At 46.6% G+C, this 27,589-nt stretch overlaps 1 protein-coding gene across 1 annotated transcript; it reads right to left on the bottom strand.

Annotated features, from left to right (window-relative positions):
- Positions 1–390: 390 nt before the first annotated feature.
- Positions 391–24,963, bottom strand: VPS51 (VPS51 subunit of GARP complex). The gene is made up of 10 exons (XM_087705371.1): positions 24,727–24,963; positions 22,745–22,874; positions 21,216–21,362; positions 17,700–17,919; positions 14,792–15,545; positions 13,746–13,961; positions 5,608–5,826; positions 3,779–3,891; positions 2,460–2,547; positions 391–1,310 (listed from the first exon to the last, which is right to left on the bottom strand). The coding sequence occupies exons 1-10, from the start codon at positions 24,919–24,921 to the stop codon at positions 1,050–1,052; spliced, it is 2,343 nt and encodes a 780-aa protein (XP_087561497.1). The 5' UTR covers positions 24,922–24,963; the 3' UTR covers positions 391–1,049.
- Between the last annotated feature and the right edge of the window lie 2,626 nt (positions 24,964–27,589).

Raw genomic sequence — 27,589 nt, 5'->3', positions numbered from 1 at the left:
GTAAGCTGCACCCAGCTGCTGCAAGGGACACATTGGCACGGCAACAGTGGGTGGAAAAGGGCGAAGGGTACTGGTAGTACTTGACCTACAACCAGAACAGAGCTCAAAGAGTTTGATGCTGAGTTGACATTGCCCCATTTTATGACCTTTCTTGAAAACAACAGTATAGTCTGAAATGAAACACTACAAACGGTATATATCATCTGTGCTGTTTGCTGTTTGTTGCAAGGAGGCAAATTGCTTGTTTTCCTCCCCAAAAGCTAGGTGCGTCTTATACTTCGGAGCGTCTTATACCCCGAAAAATACGGTACTCAGAATTGCAATTTTTGTGAGTGGCGCGGAGGGGGTCAGCTGTCTCGCAATAATTAACCCAGCATTCTGAAGGCAGTCGAGAATTAAATTACTCTTTATTTCATCAGAATTTGTCCACCGTCGAAGTTTCAAGTTGCAGGGCCCATCCGCGGGGGAGGGGGATCGACAACCCAATTTTCCCTCCATCGCTTCGCGTTAACAGTAAGAAAGAGAAATGTTTCCTCTTTAGAAGGTTTCAACCTCCTTTGCAGAATAGAGTTGGGAGTTTTAAGATTAGAGATTTGGGGAGGCGTGGACTTCAACTCCCAGAATTTCCCAGCCAGGGAATTCTGGGAGTTGAAGTCCACGTTGTTTAACTCGTAACGTTGCCATGGTGAGGAAAGGGGGGGGGAGCGCATTCCACGCATACATTCAGATTACCGCAGCAGACTTGGGAGGGGTGCACCTCATTGGAGGATGTGATTTATGATACAGACTGAGGGAAGGGAAGGAAAAGGGGTAAAGTTCAGCTCTGATTCAAATGAGGCTCGGATCTGACTGCAAAAAGGCCTTGTCAAATGGTGCTCCCAATAAATGACTGGTTTTCTTTTGAAACTTGGCTCGAGACTCATGAATCAATTAGGGCATCTTTCGGAAACTTGACACACGCCTCTTAAAATGTTCCCCAGCTGGAGAAACTCCTGTTCCCTGGATGGTCCGAATGAAGGACCCACCCTTATTATTCCACTCTCCGCTCTCTACCCACGTTCGCAGATGACCTCAATCACGCTCTGCTCCATGGGCACGGGATCAAGGCACCGGTGAGCCGTGCTGCCCACGATTTCGTCCAGCAAAAAATGCACCAGGTTCTCATCCGAAACGAAGCGCCAGAGGTAGAGCTGCAGGTAGTAGCAGTCCACCTGGATCTGCTGCAGGCCAAAGCGTCCGAAGGTACGCAGGCGGACACACTCCAGAAAGGTCTTCAGGCTGATCTTGATGATGCCCGTCAGCACGGAGACCTGGGCGGAGGAAGAGGGAGGAGGGTTCGAAAGAGGGCAAAAATCAGAGGCGGTATATATATATATGTGGTGTGTGTGTGTGTGTTTTTGTGCTGATAAATAGATAAAGGGAGACTAGTATAGATCTATTTCAAGCTATTTAGCTCTCATCAGCTAGCCATACCCTTACTGGGATTTGAACCTGGGCTATATTACATACTAGGCAGAAATCTTAAGCCATTAGGCCACAGGCTCTTATCTGTTATCAGCGAAGCCAGGGTGAAAGGTATCTATTAGATTTTTACAACCCCTGGTAAGCCTCAATTATGGGAGGAAGCTAACTGCTTCCATCCTCTGTCAATCGGCTCGTCACAAGAGTCCATCACGACAGAAACCCAATATTTTTACTGTTGCCTTTGTTATATTTTTGTGTTTTTATTTATTTATTTGTGCTGATAAATAGATAAAGGGAGACTAGTATAGATCTATTTCAAGCTATTTAGCTCTCATCAGCTAGCCATACCCTTACTGGGATTTGAACCTGGGCTATATTACATACTAGGCAGACATCTTAGCCATTAAATATATATTAAAGGTTTGGGAAGCAACCATGTGTAAACTCGGAAGGAATCCTTTTGATTACACATAGTCCTTGACTTATGACCACAGCTGAGAACATTTCTGTTCTTAAGCAAGGCGATTTTTGCCCCATTTTATAGAACTAGCAATAGCACTTATATACCGCTTCGCCCCTCTAAGCGGTTTACAGAGCCAGCCTCTTGCCCCCAATAATCTGGGTCCTTGTTTTACCCATCTCGGAAGGACGGAAGACTGAGTCGATCCTGAGCCGGGCAGGATCGAACTGCTGGCAGTGGGCAGAGACAGGCTGCAATACTGCATTCTAACCACTGCGCCACCAGGGCCTTATGTTCCTTTTGTGCCTTACTGCGGTTGTTAAGTGAGTCGAGGGTTTTCCTTTCCTAAGTGGTCAGACTGGGTCAGGTCTGACATTACGATTCTAAGTACTTTAATATTGGAGGCGCATCGCTTCCTTCCCGCTAAAAAAGCTCTCCTAGCTTTAAAACAACTTCTCTTTCTGCTTCTGAAGGTGCTGAGTGAAGGTGGCGGGGAGGGGAAGATTTGGGCTCCACGCAGCCCACTAGTCCTCACCTTGTTAAACTCCACGGGGCTGAAGATATCAATCCGCTCTGAGAAAAGCTTCTGGATGTTGCTCAGCAAATTGGTATCCATGGGGGCGCTGGCCGCAATTGTGATATGGGGAGAAGAAAGGATTGATTACTTTAAATAGCTATACACCCATTTGCACTGATGATGTTACCTAGTTGGGTCATGAAACGTCTACACAAGAAAACAAGCGAGCTCAGAGAGTATTAAGGACCCCACAGTCCTTTTCCTCCTCCTCCTCCTCTCCTTCTCTTTTTCCATCTTCTCCTCCCCTTCCCCCAACCTTTCCTTCTCTTCTAGCATTGAAGATGTTCCCTAGTTGGGTAATGAAATGTCTGCAAGAAAACCACCAAGCTCAGAGAGCACCAAGGACCCCACAGTCCTTTTCCTCCTCCTCTTCCTCCTCTTCTTCTTTCTCCTCCATTTCTTCCTCCTCTCTTTTTCCACCTTCTCCTCCCCTTCCCCCAACCCTCCTTCTCTTCCAGCACTGATGGTGTTCCCTAGTTGGGTAATGAAACGTCTGCAAGAAAACCTCCAAGCTCAAAGAGCACCAAGGACACCAGTCGTTGTCCTCCTCCTTCCTCCTCCTCCCTTCTTCCTCCTCCTCCCTTCTTCTTTTTCCTTTCTTCTTCTCCTGCTTCTGCTTCTGCGTTTGATCTACTGCTAAGCATTTATTTATCTGTGTGACTTAAGGAACTTTTTATGGTGATTCCCTCCAAAATTCTTTTAAAAGCCATGCTTTTTTTTCAGGCCTTTTCAGGCCGACTCACAACCACAACGGACCCCAGAATTTATGTTGCTAAGGGAGAAATATGTGAAGGGACGTTTGCCCCGTTTTACGACGTTTCTTGCCATGTTTGTCAAGTGAATCACTCTGCTTCTTACGTTAGTCACACTGTTGTTAAGCGAATCTGGAATTGACTTTGCTTGTCAAGACGGTCGCAAAAGGGGATCATGTGACCCCGGGACGCTGCCACTGTCATAAGTGTGAGCCAGTTGCCAAGCATCCGAATGTAAGTCATGGGGAATGCTGCATGACTTAAACAATTCTATTACAGAAATCGTATTTTGCTAAAGTTACTAACTTAATCACTGCAGTGATTCACTTAACGACCCTCAACCGCAGAAATGTTAGGCCCAATTGTGGCCGTAATTTGAGGACTAGCCGTATTCTGTTATTCTCCTCTTAAACTCCGCGGTGGTCGAAGTCCCTCTCTTTACAGAGAGAAGCTACAGGTGTTTCAAGTGGAGGAGGTAACCTCTGCGCCCCACCCTTGCTCTGCAGCCTTCCCCCACCAGCTCACCTGGGAGTGTAGCTGGGCGCGTAGCGGCTCTGCTGTCTAGACACGGAAAACGTTCGTTTGCTGGAATCGCTGCTCTGAGCTTTCCGCACCCCTTCCTCGTAGAGCAGCCCCACCTGGTGTCAGGGATCCAAATAGCACCCAAAATTAAATCAGAGTCCAAGGCTACGTATTGCTCAAAGTTCCAATTGATTAAGAGAGCCATGTTGGCACATCTGGAGAAACCCGAATCTGAAAGCTTCCCGGTTTCCCACCCAGTTGAAAGTTCAAGATCTCGCCCCCCACACCCACAAGTCCATCCCATGGTCCAATCTCCCACTGCCACGCTGGCAGCTTCCACCCATCCAGATCCGGTCAGGTGCAGAGACAAAGGATGACCTTGGCTTTCTGAAAAAGAATGTTGTTATGGCTACGTATCATCTAATCCAGTGTTTCTCAACCTTGGCAACTTGAAGATGTCCGGACTTCAACTCCCAGAATTCCCCAGCCAGCGAACGCTGGCTGGGGAATTCTGGGAGTTGAAGTCCGGACATCTTCAAGTTGCCAAGGTTGAGAAACACTGATCTAATCCATACGATTCCCCCTCCCATTTCCCCACCATAGAAAATGCATATTGGATAGTAGTAAGTGTGGCAGGCCAGGGATCCAAAAGAAAATAGGGCTGCAGGCCTGACACCTGGGAGAAGAGACAAGGGCAGGGAAATGTGAGTTGCTAGTACGGACAGGCAGCACAGAATACAGAGCAGAATACCAGAGTTGGAAGGGAACTTGTAGGTCATCTAGCCCAACCCCAAGCAGAACTCACTGTCTCCTGGTTTTTAGTCTGGTGCCTTCGCCAGTAAACCAAACTGATAACTTTGTCATATTAGCTTCTAATATTTGAATAATCAGTCCCAATTTTCCTCTTTTTGAAAATTCAAAACCCGAAGCTGGGAATGGATCCGCTTCTCATATTAACAAACATCTTGTTTTGGACATTTCCTCAAGCCAAGCCTTTTGCTGAAGTGCCAAATCCATCTGCTGCCTCTGGGGGTTGTGTCAGTCAAGAAACTGTTCTGACCTAGCCGACTCCCCGTCCTTATAAAACCTCTTTAATTTAAAGTGAATTCGTCTCCAGCAAAGTCCTGGCCAACAGTCTTTCGAGAGATTTCACAACTGCAGACTTTTATCAGGCTTGGAGAGCTGCCAGGCCGATATCTTCCAAACTCCACGCTGTAGCAGCAATTCCTTAGAAGTCAGGAACAGATCTTCACCCTAATGACTAATGCTCTCCTGCAAACTCCACTCCCCTTTCACTCCTCTTTTATGTCCTCTGGGAGGGGAGGGGCCATTCACCATCCACCTGTGGCCTTCCTCCCAAGTCAACCCCTGTTCTTTAGCTGTTCCCTTCGTCTGGCAACTCTGTGCATGCACACACTGGGAACAGGCTCCAACTGTTCTTCTGCCTCACTGATGTCTGACTCTGAAGGCAGCTGATAACTGGCATATGGCTCTGGCCCCCTCTCTGCCTCCGATGCAGAGCCCTCATCAGAGCCTCCCCCAGACTCCAGGACTGGCCCAGGTTCCTCCCCAACCCTCCTCACTCTCCGAATCTGCTGCCAGCTCCACTGGCTACTGGTGGCCCACAACAGAAACTAGATTGATTTTTATTGGGGGGGCGGGGGGGGAGAATGGCCACGTTATGTGAAAACACAGTTAACAGAAATTTTAGGTTAGTGGATCTTTTGAGTTCCTCAAAAGAGGGACGGACGGATGGATACACGTCCTAAGTGGCTTCTTCACCTCCTTCCCAGGACAATCCAGGGCTTGGCTGGGCCTTTCCCTGCACTCACCTGCACGTCAATTGAGGTGGCGTCTTCCACCACCCTCTTCATGACGGCACGGACGTTGCGCGGCTCGATGGTGGAGATCCAGTCCCGCGTCTCCACGCTCTTGCGCAACATCTGGGAGATGATCAGCCCCTGGACCTTCACGTAATGGTTGAGCAGCTTCTGGGCAGCCTCCCTGGCCTCGGCGCACAGCACGGTGACCGGCGTCACGGGGGAATGGTCCTGGTGGAGGGACAAGACCCAGTGAGAAAGGAGAGCCCGGCGGTTGGGAGGACGAACTGAAGCCTGGCGCGGGGGAATTTTAAGCATCCTCTCCTTTTCCTGGAGATGTTTTGGAGCTCACCTCCCATGATCCCGAGACTGGAGCCTGGAGCTCCAGGAAGACAGCAGTTATTTCAGTGTTTATAGAGCTGGAAAGGGCAAGGACTCTCCCCAGAGCTGACAGAGCAAGCAACTCATGTATATAAAAAATAGAAAAGCCCCATTCCCTTGTAACACGGATGGTATCACCTAGCTGGGTCATGAAGCGTCTGCAAGAAACTACCAAGCTAAGAAAGCAGCAAAGACCCAACAGTCATCATCTTCTCCGTCATCCTCTTCCTCTTCACAAATCCCCCTCCCCCTCCTAGCACTGATGATGTCACCTAGTTTGGTAATGAAATGGCCTCAAAGAAGCCAGAGTATCAAGGACCCACAGTTGTCCTCTTCCCCCCTGCTCTATTCCTTCTGCTTCTTTCCCTTTTCCTCCTCTTCCTCCTCCACTCACAAATCCAATGTTGGGTTTCCTAAAAATGCCCTAATTGGTTCATGAGCCTCAAGCCAAGTTTCAATGCAAAACTAGTCATTTATTAAGAGCACTATTATACCACCTTTTTGCAGTCAGATCTGAGCTTTGAGTTACAGCTGAACTTTACCCCTGTTCCTCCCCTCAGTCTGTGTCATAAATCACATTCCCCAATGAGGTGCACCCCTCCCAAGCCCGCTGCAGTAATCTGAGATCCGACATTATGCGTGGAATGCGCTCCTCCTCCTTCCCTCACCATGACAACTTTAGGAGTTGACACCTCTTCTGCAACTGAAGATGCTACCTCACTGGGTCATGAAACGTTTGCAAGAAAGTAAGGGTGGGATCTCACCCTTCTTCTACTCTGATACTAAGTACAGGAGCCCCTCAGGGTTGTGTGCTAAGCTCCTTCCTTTATTCTTTGTACACGCATAGATTGCACTCCATTGTATACCACCAATGCAATTATTAAATTTGCAGATGACACGACAGTGGTGAGGCTCATTAATAAGGACTATGAGTCTGCTTATACAAAGGAAGTACAAGGACTGACATTGTGTGGTGTAAAAAAAACTAATCTTACACTGAACACCCTTCAGTGTAAGACTTCAGGTGTCAGGCCTGCAGTTATATCCCTTTTAGGATATTTGGCCTGCCACACTCTCTCTTATTTCATTAGGCTGTTTCATTAGTGTAGTAGTTGGGAGGGGGGAATAGAAAGGAATAGAATGGTGGAATGTGTTGTTGTCATTCTTTTCTAGAAGCCCAAGGTCATCTTTTGTCTCCGCACCTCTGCACCTGACCAGAAGCAGCTGGGTGGAGATGCCAGCATGGAAGAAGATTGGACCATGTGATGGATTTATGGGTGTGGCAATAAGATCATTAACTTTCAACTGGGTGGAATCCCAGGAAGTTTCAGATTTTGGATTCCACAGATGTACCAAGATGTTGGACTTATTAAATTGGAACTTTTAAGGATCCTTTTGCCTTGGACTCTGATTTAATTCTACATGATACTTGGAACGCTGACATCAGGAGGAAGAGAGATGCACATTTACCATTGTACATAAATGGCAAGGAAGTGGAGAAGGTTGGTAGTTTTAAACCTCTGGGCATTTATATCTTGGAGGACCTCTCATGGACCATGAATGCTAACAAGTTTGGGAAGAAGGCACAGAAGAGGCTGTACTTCCTGAGAATGCTAAGGAAGATAAATCTACCTCAGCATCTACTTCTGTCCTACTATCGCAGCACCATTGAGAGTGTCCTGACATACGGCATTCTTGCATACTACGGGACCAGCTCTGCAGAGGACAAAAATGCTCTACAGAGAATCATTAAAACTCAGAATATCACCGGGCTCCAGCTAACGGCCCTGGACGACATCTTCGCACCTCGTAGTTTTGAGGAAGTTGCACAACCTTCTCAGAGAGTCCTCCCATCCTGCTTACAATCTTTTTAGACTTTTTGCCTTCTGGCAGAAGATACAGAACAATTAAAACTCGGACCGTGCGTCTTCCGAATAGTTTTTATCCCAGAGCTATAATTGCACTCAAAAATGAAATAAAGGTCCACCCCGCAGTGAGCACTTGGGACGGTATTATTTGGTCTGTTGTGTAGATGCTTGGGTGGTTCAGGGATGGGGAATTTTTGGTGGGTGTGGGTGGGGATTGTCATGTGTGTTGGGCCTGGTCTCTGGGTGTTATGTGAATTTCTTGGTATGTGTATACTGTGTATATACGTACAATGATAATAAAGTAGTATAGAAATCATCCAAGCTTAGAGAGAACCAAGGACCCCCCCAGTTTGACCCTGAGCCGCAAATATTCTCTGTCTATTCTTGTTGCCATTTTATGGAAAGGGCGGACCTGTTACTGTTGCATCCAAGGAGCGCCATCAGAGGTGGGTTCCTACCAGTTTGCACCAGTTCAGTAGAACCAGTTCATCAAATCTACCGAACCGGTTAGAAGAGGTTCCACCAGAAAGCAGGCCACACCTACAGAAGAGGTTCCAAAAATTTTTGAAACCCAACACACACACACACACTCACTCACACAGAGAGAAAGAGAAAGGAAGAAAGAAATAAAGAAAAAAGAAAGAAAAAAGTGAGAGAGAGATGAAAGAAAAAAAGGAAAAAGGGACAGAGAGACAAAAGGAAGAAGAGAGAGAGAGAGAGAGAGAGAGAGAGAGAGAGAGAGAAAGAAAGAAAGAAAGAAAGAAAGAAAGAAAGAAAGAAAGAAAGAAAGAAAGAAAGAAAGAAAACACATGGCTGGCAAGCCATTCCCACCAGGTCACACAGCCGGCAAGCCACTCCCACAAAGGAGGCCACACCTACAGAGTAGGTTCGGAAAATTTTTGAAACCCACCACTGAGCGCCATCCATTCCAGATGTAGGAAGAATTCGAACAGTTTCCCTAGCTGTTGGGACAAACCAAGTGCTTTCTGGAGAGGCTTTGGGAGGTGAGCCAATGCCCCATTTCACTCTGAATTGCCTGGAAGTTAGATTCACAAGTGACACAAAGAGGAGAGAGTCACAGCTGTAGTGGAGAAACTGAAAGTCCACCTTAAACATTCAGGATTTTTCAATCTGTTTGTTATAGGGAGTGTTTCCCAACGTGAGAACTTTGTGTGGACTTTTGACTCCCAGAATTCCCCCGTCATCATGCTCTAAAAAGGGTGGACTTCAACTCCCAGAATTGGGAAATTCTGGGAGTTGAAGTCCACCCATTTGAAAGTTGAGAAACACTGGTTCTCAAGGTCTGGCCCTCTCTCTGCCTCCTCCGAGCCTTCCCCAGACTCCAGGACTGGCCCAGGTGCTTCCCCAACCTCCTCACTGTCCGAGTCTACTGCCAGCTCTGCTGGCCGCTGGCGGGGCACAACAGCCTCTTCTGTCAGAGCTTCATCAAATCCAAATTCCGGTGAGCAGCACAGAGAAAATTGCAGCCTATTCCTTGAGTTCCAGACCCCGACACTTCAGGAAGTCTTTCATTTATTTCGACACTAACATTACATACTAGAGCTAGTCGTTGACTTAACGACCTCAACTGGGGCTGGAATTTCGGTCCTAAGGCGGAACACTCGTAAGTGTTTACCTATTTTTATAACGGTTGCTAAGGGAATCACAGAGTTGTGAGTCCATATCCATTCTCCTGGAAGCAGAGGTGGGATTCAGCCGATTCGGAGTGATTTGGGCAAACAGGTAGCTCCGATGATCAGCTGGGAGCGAACCGGTTGGATCCGGCAATTGGGTCGTTCCGTCGTGGTCGTCCCCCTGCCCCTGCGATTTACTTACCTATATCCTCTCAGCTGATTATTTGAGAGACCGCCTTCTGCCGATCACCTCCCTCCGACCGATTAGATCGCACAGGCTGGGCCTCCTCCGAATTCCATCCGCCAGTCAATGTCGACTGGCGACTACACGGAGGAGAGCCTTTTCTGTTGCAGCTCCGACCCTGTGGAACGAGCTCCCCGTTGAGATTCGTACCCTCACCACCATCCAGACCTTCCGCACAGCCCTCAAGACCTGGCTCTCCCAGCAGGCCTGGGGATAGTTTCTAATTTACCCGCCCGAGTGCTGACTGTTGAATGCATGTTGTGTTTATCATTTTATCTTGTTCACTATTGTATGTCTTGGTACTGCACCCCCTCCCCTTGTGATTGTAAGCCGCCCTGAGTCCCCTCAGGGAGAAGGGCGGCCTATAAATCTCAATAAAATGTAAAAAAAAAAAAAAATTTGCACGGCAGAGCAGATTGCTCCCCAGAAATAACATGGAAGGTAAGTTTTGTTAAAACTATGCAAGCACGCAAAGCACGCAATCACCAAACCGGTTGTTAAACTGGCAGGATCCCACCCCTGCCTGGAAGTCTACCCTTCTTAAAACATGCTGGCTGGGGGATTCTGGGAGTTGAAGTCCTCCCGTCTTAAAGCCTCCTGGCTGGGGGATTCTGGGAGTTGAAGTCCTCCCATCTTAAAGCCACCTGGCTGGGGGATTCTGGGAGTTGAAGTCCTCCCATCTTAAATCATGCTGGCTAGGGGATTCTGGGAGTTGAAGTCCACCCATCTTAAAGCCACCTGGCTGGGGGATTCTGGGAGTTGAAGTCCTCCCATCTTAAAGCCACCTGGCTGGGGGATTCTGGGAGTTGAAGTCCACCCATCTTAAAGCCACCTGGCTGGGGGATTCTGGGAGTTGAAGTCCACCCATCCTAAAGCATGCTGGCTGGGGGATTCTGGGAGTTGAAGTCCACCCATCTTAAAGCATGCTGGCTGGGGGATTCTGGGAGTTGAAGTCCACCCATCTTAAAGCATGCTGGCTGGGGGATTCTGGGAGCTGAAGTCCACCCATCTTAAAGCCTCCTGGCTGGGGGATTCTGGGAGTTGAAGTCCACCCATCTTAAAGCATGCTGTCTGGGGGATTCTGGGAGTTGAAGTCCTCCCGTCTTAAAGCCTCCTGGCTGGGGGATTCTGGGAGCTGAAGTCCACCCATCTTAAAGCCTCCTGGCTGGGGGATTCTGGGAGTTGAAGTCCTCCCGTCTTAAAGCATGCTGGCTGGGGGATTCTGGGAGTTGAAGTCCTCCCGTCTTAAAGCATGCTGGCTGGGGGATTCTGGGAGTTGAAGTCCACCCATTTTAAAGCATGCTGGCTGGGGGATTCTGGGAGTTGAAGTCCACCCATCTTAAAGCATGCTGGCTGGGGGATTCTGGGAGTTGAAGTTAAAAAACACTAGTTAGAGCGTTCACCTCCATGCTGTTAAATGCCTAATCTCATAAATACAATCCTTAATCCGAGCCAGACATGGATGCCAAAATTAATGTAAGACTATTGGCTAATGTCACCAATATTCAACTTTCCCCCACCTACCCAATCTGGATCTTGCATAAGGGGCTCAGCTCAGAAGCTGCACTTGGCCTGAGCCACGCTGGGCTTTTCCTTGGGGTTCCCCCTACAGCTCAAGAGCAGGAAATGGCCCCATGGACTATTGGAGGAGAGCCCGTGCAATGGCGCAAGCAACTCTCAATGTATTGCAACAAGGAAACGTCGAGGACAAATTGTGCAAAAGTGGCATTGTGTACATGTGTTCTTTCTCCTGTTCCTGAGCTCGTTGTGGCTTTATTTAAAAAAAAAAGCTCATGGGTGGTTGCATAATGCTTAAAAAGCTTTTTTCCCCCCATTTGAAGATGTTTGTGTCTCTGGTCAGCAGTAATCAGGGATCAAAATTATTTTATTCTATGTTGGCAAACCTAGTCAAGTCAAATCAAATCTTCATTGTGGTGATAGGCTAGGATAATCTAGATCTCCCTTGTAGTTTGCAGTCAGGGTAAAGCATAAAAAAATCCAATCAGTGTTTCTCAACCTTAGCAGCTTTAAGATGGGAGGACTTCAGCTCCCAGAATTCCCCAGACAGCCTGCTTTAAGATGGGTGGACTAATGGTTCTAATTATGAACCACTATTGGCATAAAATACAGACAGAGATGAATAAATGGAAAAAAATTACAATTGTTTTTGCTGGGAAGGACAGCTGTAATAAAATGAATGTTTTGCCTAAGTTTTTATTTCTTTCTCAAATGATACCAATACTTTAAAAAGATGTAAATTTGGAAGAATGGCAGAAAGGCATTAATAACTTCGTTTAATAATGATGGAAACGTGGGAAAAGATTTGGGTAAGAAATGTAAAATTTACGTAAGCTTAAAACTTGAGAATTTTTACAAGATGTTTTATAGATGGCATTTAGATTCTAAAAAGTTAGGTTGTATGTACCCAAATTTATAATCCAAATGTTGGAGATGTGACGGTGTTGATGCTATGTATTATCATGTATGGTGGACTTGTAAAAAAGTTAAAGCATTCCGGATATAAATATGGTGGATTATTCAAAATATTTTTTTAAAAAGAGGGTAAAGTTCACTCTTCAGTTGTTTGTGTTAGGTATAATTATAGATTGTACAGTTATAGGGATTAATTTGATTTTGAACTTAATAACAGCAGCAAGATTGTTGGTGGCAAGTATTGGAAGAAGGAAGAATTGCCTACCATTCAAGGATGAACGTTAAAATTAGTAAACTTAGTAGAGATGGCCAAAATCTCAGCATATCTGAAGGACTATTTAGATGAGAAATACCAGTTGGAATGGAGAAGACGGACTGACTACATTCAAAATAAATATCGGACTGAAAAACTTCAATTAGCTTATGAATGAACAAGGAATGTTATAATTTATCTAAAGTTAGCTTAATAAAAGGGGAGTTAAAGTACAAGAGGGAGATAGGATGCTATAGTTAGTTAGCTTATGTTAGTGTATGATTGTTAAGTGTTTATACACCCTGTATTTTGCTCTGGGAAGTTGGGGGGAGGGAAGGTTGGAGGAGAGGTAAGGCTGTGGTGGAGGGAGGGAAGGGGAAATACTTTGTAAAACTTATTAATACTTTTAAATAAAAAATAGATGGGTGGACTTCCAGGAGAATGGATTTGAATTTACAACTCTGTGACTTCCTTAGCAACCGTTGTAGAAATGGGTAAACACGGATGCCTTGACTTACAAGTGTTCCGCCTTAGGACCGAAATTCCAGCCCCAGTTGAGGTCGTTAAGTCAACGACTAGCTCTAGTATGTAATGTTAGTGTCGAAATAAATGAAAGACTTCCTGAAGTGTCGGGGTCTGCAACTCAAGGAATAGGCTGCAATTTTCTCTGTGCTGCTCACCGGAATTTGGATCTGATGCAGTTCCGACAGAAGAGGCTGTTGTGGCTCACCAGCGGAGCTGGCAGCAGACTCGGACAGTGAGGAGGTTGGGGAAGAAGATGGACCAGTCCTGGAGTCTGGGAAAGGCTCTTGTGAGGGCTCTGTGTCGGAGGCAGAGTGGGGGCCAGGGCTGTCCAACAGTTATCAGCTGCCTTCAGAGTCAGACATCAGTGGGGCAGAAGAACAGCTGGAGCCTGTTCCCAATGTGCGCATGCACAGAATTGCCAGACGAAGGGAACAGCTAAAGAACAGGGGTCGACTCGGGAGGAAGGCCACAGGTGGATGATGAATGGCCCCTCCCAGAGGAGATAAAAGGGGAGCGAAGGGGGAGTGGAGTTTGCAGGAGACCATTAGTTCATTCCTGCATTCTTGCCAAATATTCCGGCGCCTGAAAGATATCGGCCTGGCCACTCTCCACGCCTGATCAAGGCCAGTAATTGTGAATTCTCTTGAAAGACTGTGGGAGAGGAAAGACTTTGCTGGAGAGGAAGTCACTGTCAATTAAATAAAAAAGTGGTTTAGCGGGACGAGGACTCGATTTCGGCGTGCTGGGGAAGCCTAGGTGATCTCTAAGGTTTGGACTTCTGAATTTGCTCTCCGGCCACCCTCCGGCCCTACCTGTACCAGGAACTGCTCATCGGTTAAGGTGAGGATGTAGCTGATGGTGGCCGTCTCGTAATCCAGGCAGAGGCGGGAGAGGAGCAGCAAGAGAGCTGGGGGGCTGGAGCCTCCTTTGTCGCCCGAACTCTCGCAGAACTGCCGAGCGATCTGGCAGAGAGACTTAATAAAGCTGACCACGAGGCCTTCACGGACACCTTGGCTGCAAAATTCGCCCTACAGGAAAGCAAAAAAGGGACACACTAGCAGGGCAGCACGAGGCAGGGAGTCCTCGATGTACAACCTCACCCCTCCCAATTGAGCCCAACATTTCTTGTTGTGAAAGTGAGTTTCGCTCCCGTTTGACGACATTTCTTTGCCATCGATTTTGAAGGGAATCACTACCGTTGATAAGTCGGTAAGCCGTTTGCTGAGTGAAACCGGCTTTCCGTTGACTATTTGCTCATCAAAAGGTCGCAAAAGGAGATCGTGTGACCCCCCCCGGGGCACTGTGACCGTCATATATATGAGTCATCCGAATTTTGATCATGTGACCATGGGGCTGCTGCAATGGTCGTAACAGTGAAAGACGGTGCTAAGTCCCTTTTTTTGGTGTTTAGTCATGCCGGCTACATGACCCTGGAGATTTCTTCGGACAGCGCTGGCTCTTTGGCTTAGAAACGGAGATAAACACCGCCCCCTAGAGTCAGTAACGACTAGCACACATGTGTGGGCGAATCTTTACCTTTAAGTAAATGGAATTTTAAAAAGTTTGTATTGTGTTATTTGGCCTGGAAGAAACTCAATTTAAACATTATTCAGACTGTGTTGTCTTATCGGACAACGGAGGATTGAACGGGCAGCGCAGTTAGGCTGTGCTTAGTATATCACTTGGCCTTACTCCGGCCCTTTATAGCAGAGTGTCTCATCCTCGGCAGCTTAAAGACGTGTGGATTTCAACTCCCAAAATTTCCTATGGAATTCTGGGAGTTGAAGTCCACATATCTTAAAGTGGTTAAGGAGGAGAAGCCAGACTTGGTAGTGGGTTACAAAAGGATAAATTTTACCTTGAAGTAAGACTTGTTGGAGAAGTTGATGTCCTTGGCAGTGAAGAGGTGAACGTAGGTGAGGACAGATTTGATCTGGTTGAGGATGGAGGCCGAGATGGTGCCCAGCAGCTCTGCCAGGCTGGGGTTATCTTTCCCCACCAGGCGAGGGGCAGCCAGGGACTGGCGCACGTCCGTCAGGCAGTCCAGGTAGAAGCATTCTAAGGCCTGGAGGTATTGCCGGATGCGCTCCTTGGCTGCGCGCACCACGATCTCCGTCCCTTCGGCGGACGCCCGCGAGGCCGGCAAAAGCTTGGCCAGGGCTTGCAGACGCCGGTGGAAGCGGTCGAGCGCCCGCACCAGCAGGGAGTTGTCTCCCACCCCTTTCTCGAGCTGAATGCGCCTCTCGACCAGGGCGAAGTAGCGCTCCATCAGGCCGTCAACGAAGGCCACCAGCTTGTCGTGAGCCATGCGGGCAATGCCCTGGGCGCCCTCCCGGTGTATGAACAGCTCCTGGTAGGAGGCGATCACCAGGCAGATGTTGCTGACAAAGTTGTTGCAACCGCGGTCCGTGAATTCGAGAATGTCTGTCACTGGGCCGGCTGCCCCTAAGCACGACCCGTCTCCCAGCTCAGCTTCCAGGGTCTGCAGTTCGGCCTCCAGCTGGCAGTGGGCGTGGGAGAGGAATTCGTCGCACAGCTCTTCTGCCGGCTCCCCCAGCTGGAGCAGCAGTTCCACGCATTCGGCTAAGTCCTTAGCCCCAGAGCCTCCGTCTCTGGAGGGGGGAAAAAAAATCAGATTTTTTAAATTTTTAATTGGATTTTTTTTATTTAAATCATTTTTTTTTTCATTTTCATCAAATTTATTTTAATAAAACCCTTTTGGAGTAAAAAAAATCCATTGAAAGATAGTTCTCTATTTAAGATACATTAATAATTTAAGTTTATTCGGCATGAAATGGAGTTTATGTAGTGTGAGGCTGTAGATTCTGCAATATTTACATAATTTGGGAAAGTCATCCAATGAATCCAAGCTCTGCCAGCTGAGATAACATGCCCTGCATTATTGATGCATTCACGCAGTTTCCCAGTCAACCATGAGATCAATCATAAAACAAAACTTCAGGAATATTCCTTTATTCCCCTTGTTTTGCAAATCTATGTGCACTACAAACTGCCTGATTGTTTGACGAGAAATGCAGCTGTACCACCGGACTCTCTAAGTGTGAGGAGGAAGGGCAAGCAGTAAAAATGAAGGGGAAACCTTCTAATAGCAATAGCAATAGCAGTTAGACTTACATACCGCTTCATAGGGCTTTCAGCCCTCTCTAAGCGGTTTACAGAGTCAGCATATCGCCCCCAACAACAATCCGGGTCCTCATTTTACCCACCTCGGAAGGATGGAAGGCTGAGTCAACTCTGAGCCAGTGAGATTTGAACAGCCGAACTGCAGAACTGCAGTCAGCTGAAGTAGCCTGCAGTGCTGCATTTAACCACTGCGCCGCCTTGGCTCTTCTAAGCAGCTTAGAAATATAATATCAAAGGGCACCTGTCATTTCAGATCCATCAGGGCAGGGCCTGCAAGCGGAAATCCACTCACCATGTCCCTCACTTTGCTGTGTCCCTCCCGCATCACCAGCCGTCCCGTTAAAGTGAAAGGGACCGTCGGTGAGTCAACAGCAGGTCAGAGGAGGAGCCGCTGCAGGACAGAGATGACGGTGGCTCTTTAAAAATGACGATTTAGTGAGCCTGTCCCTATTTTGGCACATTTCAATGTTTTTTTCATCACGTTATCTTCCGTTGGTATTGTGTATTTTTCCCAATTCAGTGTATATGAGATTCTTGCTGCCGTAATTACATGTAGAACTAGGTATTTAATTCCCCCCCCCCCCAGATTTCACCTTAATTATTCCTCACAAAAGAGCTAAAAGACAAAGAGGAATCCGAGTATTATGCTCAGTATGGGACTTACGGTAGGATTGGCTAGAGGAAAGAGGGAAAAAAGTAGGAAAGCAATAAAGAGAAAAAGATCAAGGAACTACAAAACAAACACAAAACCCCAGATGAACAAGAGGTGGAAATACAAGACTGTAGATAAAAATAGTATGAAATAAAAAATATGAGGATTAAATGTATATAAGGGATGTCATGTACGGAATTAATAGAAAAGATATGTAAAACACAATATGTTTGTGTTTATGTGTGTGTGTGTGTGTAAAGAGAGATAGATAGGTGGTAGGGGGAGAGAGAGGGAGGGAGGGAGGGAGGGAGGGAGGGAGGGAGGGAGGATAGATAAATGATAAAGATAGGTAGATAGAAAAAGATAGATAGAGGATAAATATATATAGAGAGAGATAGAGATAGATAGAGGATAGATAGAGGATGGATGGATGGATGGATGGATGGATGGATGGATAGATAGATAGATAGAGGATAGATAGATAGATAGATAGATAGATAGATAAGAGATAGATAGACAGACAGATAGAGGATAGATAGATAGATGATAGATAGATAGATAGATAGATAGATAGATAGATAGATAGATAGATAGATAGATAGATAGATAGATGATAGAGGCTAGAGAAAGATAGATGGATATAGATAGATAAAGAGATAGATTAGATAGATAGATAAAGAGATAAAGAGATAGATAGATAGATAGATAGAGAGAGAGAGAGATATATATATATATATAAATAGTAAGATAAGCTATATATGTACAGATAAAGGAAACACAGCAGATATGTAAAAGATATAAAATGTGCTGCAAAGATGATGTGAATGTAAAAACAAAATTATTTTTTAAAAAAAACCTATGATTTAAATCGAGTCGAGTTAAATCAAACCCACCCTGCTGACAACACACGCACCTTCCAGGCCAACCCACGTCTCCCCCCTGCTGTCTCACCACCTCCTCGGGCGCTTACCGGAACTTCTCCCGCAGCTTCTGAGCGAGGTCAGCCATGATCTTCTGACAGTCGTCCTGGATGCCCCGGAAGGAGGGCATGTGCTGGTACTGGTGGAGGATGCAGCGGGCTTTGCTGTAGTACCGGACCGCCTGCCCGTAGGCCGCCAGCTCCACACACTTGGTCAGGCGGGCTGGAAGCTCAAAGAGGAACTGCAGCTTGCGCAGAAGCGCATGGACACCTGTGGTCGGGAGGGAGACTCAGGTGATGCTCTGCTCCCTTTGGGAGCTACCACACATCCTTCTCCAAGGTGTAAGCAGGGTTGCCAAATCTGCCAGTCAGATATGTAAGCAGTCCTCGACTTACGACCATAACTGAGCCCGACATCTCCACTGCTTAGCGAGACAGTTGTTAAGTGAGTTGTGCCCTGTTTTATGACTCCCCCCATGTTTATTAAGTGAATCATTGCAGCTGTTAAATTAAGCCAGTTGTTAAGTGAGTCTGACTTCCCCGTTGACTCTGCTGGTCAGGAGGTCACCAGAAGTTATTATATAACCTCAGGACACTGTAACCGTCATAAATATGAGTCAACTGCCAAATAGCAATAGCCCTTAGACTTATATACTGCTTCACAACCCTCTCTGAGCAGTTTATAGAGTCAGCATATTTCCCCCGATAATCTGAGTTCTCATTTTACCGACCTCTGAAGGACGGAAACTGAGTCAATCTTGAGCCGGTCACAATCGAACTTCCTGGTAGTGGGCAGAGTTTAGCCGGCAATACCCCCTTCTAAGCCCTGTACCAACGCAGCTTCCTTCCTTCCTCTTCCTTCTCATCTTCCTTCCTTCTCCTTGTTTCCCTTCCTTCCTTCCTTCCTTCCTTCTAGTTTCTCTTCCTTCTCATCTTCCTTCCTTCTCCTTCCTTCCTTCCTTCTCATCTTCCTTCCTTCTCCTTGTTTCTCTTCCTTCCTTCTCCTTGTTTCTCTTCCTTCTCATCTTCCTTCCTTCTCCTTGTTTCTCTTCCTTCCTTCTCCTTGTTTCTCTTCCTTCTCATCTTCCTTCCTTCTCCTTGTTTCTCTTCCTTCCTTCTCCTTGTTTCTCTTCCTTCTCATCTTCCTTCCTTCTCCTTGTTTCTCTTCCTTCCTTCTCCTTGTTTCTCTTCCTTCTCATCTTCCTTCCTTCTCCTTGTTTCTCTTCCTTCCTTCTCGTTTCTCTTCCTTCTCATCTTCCTTCTCGTTCCTTCCTTCCTTCCCATTTCCCTTCCTTCTCCTTGTTTCTCTTCCTTCTCCTTGTTTCTCTTCCTTCTCATCTTCCTTCCTTCTCGTTTCCCTTCTTTCCTTCTCCTTGTTTCTCTTCCTTCTCATCTTCCTTTTCGTTCCCATTCCTTCCTTCCTTCATTCCTATAGCACTTATATATCGCTTCACAGTTCTTTACAGCCCTCTCTAAGCAGTTTTCAGAGTCAGCCTATTTCCCCCGACAATCTGGGTTCTCACTTTACTGTCCTCAGAAAGACAGAAAGCTGAGTCAATCTTGATCTGGTGAGAATCGAACTGCTGAACTGCCAGCAATTCGGCAGTCAGTAGAAGTAGCCTGCAATACTGCACTCTAACCACTGCGCCACCATGTCCCAATTTTGACCACAGGGGATGCGGCAATGGTCGTGAAAAATAATCATAACTCCCTTTTTCCCAATGCCATTTTAACTTCGAATCATCACTAAATGAACTGTTGTAAGTTGAGGACTAGGTTTATGCCAAATCTACATTCTACCCACCACCCTCATTGCTCTTCCAGAGTTCTTTGCCCTCTGCCCTTACGCTGGTTATAATATAATGTAAGTTATAATGTAAGGAGCAACTTTTATAGAGACAGAGTTGATGGAACAAATCGAGTTGCCGATAAACATTTGTTTAGTGACAATTCAAAGTTACAACGGCATGGAAAAAGGCGACCAGAGGACCGGGAGTTACTCTGGTTGCAGCATCCCCAGGCTCATGTGATGGGAATTCGAACTCTTGGCAACCTGGCCTGTAGTTACGAAAGTTGCACATTTCTGGGGCCAAAGAATCGCCGTTTGCCAACATCCGATGAGGAAAGTCAATGGGGAAAGACGAGTGCAGCAATTTGCTTAACAAAGCCTTGCATAAAGGTGTCGCAGTTGGACACGGCTCCCGTAATAAGCGCCTCGCTTAGTGACGGAAGTTCAGGTCCCAGTTGCGGTCGGGAGCCGAGGTCTGTTTGTCGTCAACTGGTTGGCTCCTGAGACAACGGGGCTGTTTGTGATGAAGATGGGGAATTATCTAAAAATAAGATTTTCGACGAATGAGATAGCTCTCATCTTGCAGCAGAGGTGACACAATATTTGTAACTACCGTACTTTTCCAATTATAAGACGCACCTGATATAAGACGTCCCTAAATTTAGAAGAGGAAAACAGCAAGAAAAATGTTTTTGGCCTCCACGTGCCCCATTTTTGGCTGGGGGGGGGCTTTTTTCTGCCCTTTTCCAGCCTTTTTCCTACCCATTTTCGAGGCTTTTTTCAGCCCTTTTTCAATGCATTTCTGGCCCATTTGGGGGGCTTTTTTCAGCCCATTTTCGAGGCTTTTTTGGCCTGTTTTTTGGCCTGTTTTCGAAGCTTTTCCCAGCCCACGCACTGTACAGTAGAAGCCATTTTACGGCAGTACACTAGAAGCCATTTTAAGGCACACCAGGCTGTATCTTAACAGAACACAGACCCCGAGGGCTGTTAGGGGTATCTTACTCCCACAGTATTTGTTTCCAGAGAGTAAGTCATCTGTGTACTACACACATTTATATATATATATTAACCTATCTGCCTAAACTCTCCTTTGGGTTTGAAAGGAAATGCATAATTAGAACAACAGCCTGACGCTATGTTTCACTGAATCTTATTGTAGAGAAGATGATGGCTCCTTTATGACTTGTGGACTTCAACTCCCAGAATTCCTCAGCCAACCAGGAATTGACTGGCCGGCAGCTAAAAGTCGTAAAAGAGGCCGTCGTTTCCCATCCCTGTTATAGACCATCATTTTCTTTTAATGACTCCACAAACCCTTGAGGGGTGGAGTCTGGGCAGCTGAGTGTTTATTGGCCAGATGCCCTTCCCTGTCGCCAATACGGAGTTTTGTTCGGCAGATCTATTCTCATTGTGCCCAGAGAGAGAAATATCTGCCTCTACCTAGGATCAAATTCACAGGCTCCTGATGGTGAGGCGAGAGCGCCACCTCTAGGCCACTCATCCCTATCGCAGACAGACCGGGGATATTAAGCCTCCCGTATCCTTTTGGTTGACCCAAGGAAATTCACGGCTGCCATTGTATCCTTTGGTCTCCTGTCCCTCTAAAACAGTGTTTCTCAACCTTGGCAACTTGAAGATGTCCGGACTTCAACTCCCAGAATTCCCCAGCCAGCATTCGCTGGCTGGGGAATTCTGGGAGTTGAAGTCCGGACATCTTCAAGTTGCCAAGGTTGAGAAACACTGCTCTAAAAGCACCCAGCCGTGCCAGACACACCCACCTGACAGCTTGGTGATCTGCTCGTGCTGATCCTGCAGGGTCCCACTGATGCTGGCGCTGAACTTGGTGATCACGGCCATGTTGGCGGCCAGGCAATCCATCTCGTCTTCCATCTTCTTGAAGTCGTTCTTCATCTTGCGGATTGTGTCTAGCGGGGGGGGGGGTGGGGGGTGGGAGGAAGCAAAAGGAGTAACGGAATGACAGAGTGGGAAGGGACCTTGGAGGTCTTCTAGTCCAGCCCCCTTTGCTCAAGCAGGAGACCCTGTACCACTTCAGACAGGCGGCTGTCCCTTCTTAAAAACCTCCAGTGATGAATCATCCATAACTTCTGTTTAATTGCCCTGTCAGGAAATTTCTCCTTACTTCTATGTTGCTTCTGCTCTTGATTAGTGTCCATCCATTATTTATTGTTCTGTGACTAGGTATACTTTTTACTACTTAGTGAACTGGAGTGAACACCATGTAGAAAATAGGCTATCTACAGCAGGGGTCACCAACCTTTCGGACCTCAGGGACCACTAAATTCATAATTTTAAACCACTAATATGATCTGCCTAATGACCAGCTGGGTGGGTGGGGCTAGGTGGTCATGTGACTGGGTGGGCATGGCCAACTCCATGTCACTCACATTGAGGGGCGCCTCTCCGGCCTCTCCTCACCCCTCTCCTCCAGGCCACTCCTCGCCTGCCCGCCCGGGCTCCTTAGGGCCCCAACAGGAAGCCGTTGCTAGAGCTAAGCAGCCACCAGGAGGAAGAGTTGGCAAAACAGCTCAGTTCAAATTGGATCTGACTCGCGCTTCTGTGGGCGTGGCTTGGTGGGCATGGCAAGGGAAGGATACTGCAAAATCCCCATTCCCTACCCACCCCACTAACCTGCTTCCCAGCTCCTATTCGGGGCAACAAAAGAATATCAGCTGGAAGGTTGAGGGGGCAGCCTATTTGCCGGTTCTGAACTACTCAAAATTTCTGCTACCGATTCTCTAGAACCTGTCAGAACTGGCTGAATACCAACCTCTGGGTGGAAAGCTGAGTCAATCTTGAGCCAGTCAGGATCGAACTGCCAGCAATGAGCAGAATTAGCCTGCAATACTGCATTCTAACCACTGTGCTGCCACTAAATACTCACAATAAGACAGGACAGTACAGACATATTTCAGTAGGGTTTTTCCCCCCTCCATTGAGAATATGTCCCAAAGCATTGAAGCCACTACAAAGAGGGCTGCAATCTCACCCAACAGAGTGCGCACAGCTTTACTACGTGAGACAATCCAGGAGCAATAACAGCAAACAGAGGTCTGTAATAGTGTTTTTATCTACAAAAGAATATATACTATACATACACATACTACAGGCAGAGGTCAAACAATCAGCAATTACAGCAGGGGAAAAAAACATACCCTAACAGTGCCGCTTCTACAGGCTCTTAAAGAGGTAACAGCCAAAAACCTTGCTGACTCATTTACATCATTGCATCAGCTGGTCAGCTCTTAAGTTCACTACCCTGACAAGAGAGTCCCCTTCCTCAAATTACCTGTGGCAGAGATGAACTTGTTGTAATTCTCATAGACCAAGGTCTGCATGTCGCTATCCAGCGCTCGGATCTGCTTCACCATGTCTGTCTCACAGTCCATCAGATGAGCCAAGGGGCATTCCTTCCGCAGCTGGTAGAAGGGAAAAAAGAGATGTTTGCTGATGGCAGCAGAAAATAGCTTTGCTTGATTCTTTTGTCTTCATTGCAAGATCAAGAGATTGGCAGAGAAAGGCCTGGGGGCCGAATCCCAGTCAACATCTCCAGAGAGGGAAGGCTAAGACTCTGATGTGTGGTTTTTGGAGTTTTTTTGCAATAGAACTTATATACCACAGTGCTTTTACAGCCCTATCTAAGTGGTTTACAGAGTCAGCCTCTTGCCCCCAACAATCTGGGTCCTCATTTTACCCACCTTGGAAGGACGGAAGGCTGAGTCAACCCTGAGCCAGTCAGAATCAAAGGGGAGGGAAGGAAGGAAGGAAGGAAGGAAGGAAGGAAGGAAGGAAGGAAGGAAGGAAAATAACAATAACACTTAGACTTATATACTGCTTCATGGTGCTTTCCAGCCCTCTCTAAGGAAAGAGGGAGGGAGAGGAAGGAAGGAAGGAAGGAAAATAGCAATAACACTTAGACTTATATCCTGCTTCACGGTGCTTTCCAACCCTCTCTAAGTGGTTTACAGAGTCAGCCTCTTGCCCCCCCAAATCTGGCTCCTGATTTTACCCACCTCGGAAGGACAGAAGGCTGAGTCAACCTTGAGCTGGACAGGATTGAACTTTAGGCTGAGGGGCAGAGTCAATACTGCAATCTACCTACTGTGCTACTCCGGCAAGACTAGCATAGCAAGAGCACTTAGACTTATAAACCGCTTCACAGAGCTTTTACAGCCCTCTCTAAGCGGTTTACAGAGTCAGCCTCTTGCTGCCAACAATCTGGGTCCTCATTTTACCCACTTGGAAGGACGGAAGGCTGAGTCAACCTGCTGGCAGTTGACTTGCAACCCTGCATTTTAACCACTAAGCCACCACCGCTCTGATTTTATAGCTCCCGTCACATTAATTCCAAAGTCCAGACTTTAAAGCATGAAATAATAGGAGGAGGTCTTCTAGTCCAGTCCTCTACTCAAGACCTATACCATTCTGTCCAGTCTCTTCTTAAAAACCTCCAGTGATGGAGCACCCGCAACTTCTGGTGGCAAGTCGTTGCACTGGCTAATTTTTCTTACTGTCAGGAAGTTTCTTTCTTTCATTCCATGTTGCTTCTCTCCTTAATTAAGTTTCCATTCGCTGTTTCTCACCTGCCTTCAGGTGCTTTGGAGAAGGGGTTAAAACCCTCATCCCACGCCCACCAGATTGTGCTGTCAATCTAAAGATTTCCTCTCTACCTGGCACCACTCGCTGTTTTGAACCCAGGGCCCACCAGGACGGATGGAGGGTAGCTTCCATACCATCCTCCAGCCTCCTGGCTAGGTGGCTCAGCGGCTAAGACACTGAGCTTGATGCTCAGAAAGTTTCAGCGGTTCTAATAGAGGTTTCCTGCATGCGCAGGTTGGACTAGATGCGCAGGTTGGACTAGATGACCTCCAAGGTACCTTCAACTCTGTTACTACCTCCAAGGACCAAGATTGGAGAATTTCAAGTAGGAACTGGACAACCAGGAGGGAGTAAGGACTCCTGTCTCTGGGTTGGACTAGATGACCTCCTGGGGTACTTTCCAGCTTTAGGATTCTATGGCCAAAAGGGACCATGGGGGTTGTAGTCCGCCCTGGAGCAGGGGTCTCCAATCTTGGCAACTTTAAGCTTGGTGGACTTCAACTCCCAGAATTCCCCAGCCAGCTTTTCTCTTAAAGGGACAACAGATTCTCTGGCTGGGGGATTCTGGGAGTTGAAGTCCTCCAGGCTTAAAGGCGACGCCAAAGGGGTCCTGCGGGCCTTCTGCGCATGCGCAGATTCCCCTTCGGGAATAGGGGCGTGTCCCAAGCCCACCTTGGTGAGGTAGGCTTCCGGGTCGAAGTGGGGCCCGTTGATGTCAATGGGGCCGCCCAGGTCGCCCCTGGACGGGTCGGCCAAAGCCTCGCCCGCCGGGTCCGGCAGCCCGTAGTAGAGCTTGAGCATCCCGTGTGAACGCCGCTTCCCTCCAGAAGCCTCCGGGTCGCCTTCGGACTGAGCCGCCGCCGCCATGGGGAAAGAAAAAAGAAACACCTCTTGGACTAGCTTGGCCACGCCCCCCGCGGAGCACTTCCGTCGTCCCCGAGGAAGTCCGCCTGCGTCTCCATGGAGACGCGCCCGCTCCTCGCTCTTCCGGAAAGGTTCCGCGCGATCGAGTTTAGCCTAGAGCGTCAAAAGGGCTGCTCATCCCGGGCTCCTCGCTGGTCACGAGCTCCTGGCGGACTGAAACGAATAGGCGGGGAGGGGGGGGACGCGCCCATAGCCATGGCAACCTTTTAAATCTTTTAATGGCCTCGCATGGCGATATTTACAGGTGTTGATGCTTCTCTGTTTATTGGTACACCGCCCAGAGTCTCTCTGTGAGGAAGATGAGCGGGTTTTGTATCTGTGTGCATATACCTATCATACACAAACATGCACACACTCTTGTGTGAGTTGTACAAATATATACACACCTGCGGATGCATATATATATATATATATATATATATATATATATATATATATATATATATATATATATATATATATATATATATATATATATATATATATATATATATATATATGTTATATTTATGCTGATAAATAAAGGGAGACTAGTATAGATCTATTTCAAGCTATTTAGCTCTCATCAGCTAGCCATACCCAAGTTTGGGAATCGAACCTGTGGGTATGGCTAGCTGATGAGAGCTAAATAGCTTGAAATAGATCTATACTAGTCTCCCTTTATTTATTTATCAGCATAAATATAACAAATGTAACAAAAAAGGCAACAGTAAAAAATATTGGGTTTCTGTCTGGATGGTCTCTTGTGACGAGCCTAATGACAGAGAGTGGAAGTGTGACCTTCCTCCCATACTTGGGCATACCAGGGGTTGTGACTTTAAGTAGATAGATAGATAGATAGATAGATAGATAGATAGATAGATAGATAGATAGATAGATAGATATGATATACACTATATTGCCAAAATATCACACACACACACACACACATATATATATTCAGTTTTAACCATTTAGTGGGGTCCTTTTTAAAAAATATATATTTTTATTCTTACAAGTTTTTGTGCATCAATTCTTAAGATTAAGAATAACATCACTGGTTTTGCATTAAACATAACTGAATATTTCACTCTCATTGAGCATTATGTGTTCAAATTACTATTAATATTCTTTCATTTGTAACAATCCTTATTTCCTTGAATTCATAATTCAAGGAAATAATTCATAATTATCTATCAAATAACAATCTTTAAAGTATTATAATATCACCATTTAGTGAGATCCTTGATGTTTGTCGACTTTTTACACACACACAAAATATACAAAAAGTATATGTAATTTGTATGCATAGATGTATGTGTGTGTGTGTGTGTGTGTGTGTGTGTGTGTGTATAGAGCCAAGGTGGCGCAGTGGTTAAATGCAGCACTGCAGGCTACTGCTAGATCAGCAGGTCAGCGGTTCAAATCTCACCGGCTCAGGGTTGACTCAGCCTTCCATCCTTCCGAGGTGGGTGAAATGAGGACCCAGATTGTTGGGGGCAATATACTGACTCTCTGTAAACCGCTTAGAGAGGCCTGAAAGGCCTATGAAGCGGTATATAAGTCTACTGCTATTGCTATATATATATATACGCACACACCATTTGTCATATTTGCATACACTATTATTTTATATACATACACGTGTGTGTCTTTATATGTATAAATGTTCATACTCAGTTACCTTATGTATATCTGCATACACACTTTATACACACACACACACACACACACATATATATATATATATATATATATATATATATATATATATATACACACACACATACATACGCACGCACACACACACACACACACACACACACACACACACACATATGTATATATATTTGTATATTGTATACATATATGTCAGTGGTGGGTTCCAGGCGGTACACCCTATACGTGTGTACCGGTGCCTACCAGAAGCAGCAGCCACCATACCGGAACCATGCTTTGGAGGGCCTGTCTGCCTGCCCTCGTTCCTTACCTGTATTTGAAGGAAACGGGTCATTTGCGCACGCATGCACGCACAACATACAGCTCCTGCGCAATGCCCCGGCAAGCAGCTGGAGCATCACAGGTGGTGAGTGCGCACCTGTGCCTGTGGTGGACGCCCGGCCCCATTGCAGTGTACCAGTTGCAACAGGATCCGGAACCCACCATTGATATATATGTATATATACGGCCATACTTTCTGTGTTGTATCTGCATACATACACTTTATATAGTTTTATACATGTATATATACACAAACACACAAGTAGTCCTCAATTTACATTGATTCATTTAATGGCTGACTTGCATTGAAAATTTGCCTTGCAAAAAGCTTTCTGACCATTTTTCACAAGACGGCTGCAGCATCGCCATAGTCACGTGGGGGCGGGGGAATCCTAAATCCAGTAGATTTTCGAACAAAAGAGTAGGGTTGTGTGAGAGCTTGAAGGTCTTCTAGTCCAGCCCCTTTGTTTGAAGTAGGAGACCGCCTCCCATTCCAGACAAATGGCTGCCCAGCGTTTTCTTAAAAGCCTCCAGTGATGGAACACCTACAGCTTCTGGAGGCCACTTCTGTTCCACTGATTAATTGTTCTCGTTGTCAGGAAATTTCTCCTTAGTTCTAGGTTGGATCTCC

Source organism: Thamnophis sirtalis, unplaced genomic scaffold (genome assembly GCF_051295495.1).
Source record: "Thamnophis sirtalis isolate CommonGarterSnake01/CBP01778 unplaced genomic scaffold, rThaSir2_p1.2 scaffold_2, whole genome shotgun sequence".
In the NCBI taxonomy this organism is placed as follows: domain Eukaryota; kingdom Metazoa; phylum Chordata; class Lepidosauria; order Squamata; family Natricidae; genus Thamnophis; species Thamnophis sirtalis.
This window is presented reverse-complemented; position numbering and strand designations above follow the sequence as displayed.

Bases quoted from the DNA above. Each gene is read 5' to 3' on its own strand.
- VPS51 (XM_087705371.1), bottom strand. From the start codon at position 24,921: ATGGCGGCGGCGGCTCAGTCCGAAGGCGACCCGGAGGCTTCTGGAGGG. The intron at 5,827-13,745 runs GTAGGGCCGGAG...TCCCTCCACCAG, and splicing joins ATGAGCAGTTCCTGGTACAG to GACCATTCCCCCGTGACGCC. The intron at 1,311-2,459 runs GTGAGGACTAGT...TCCTCCGCCCAG, and splicing joins GCCCCGTGGAGTTTAACAAG to GTCTCCGTGCTGACGGGCAT.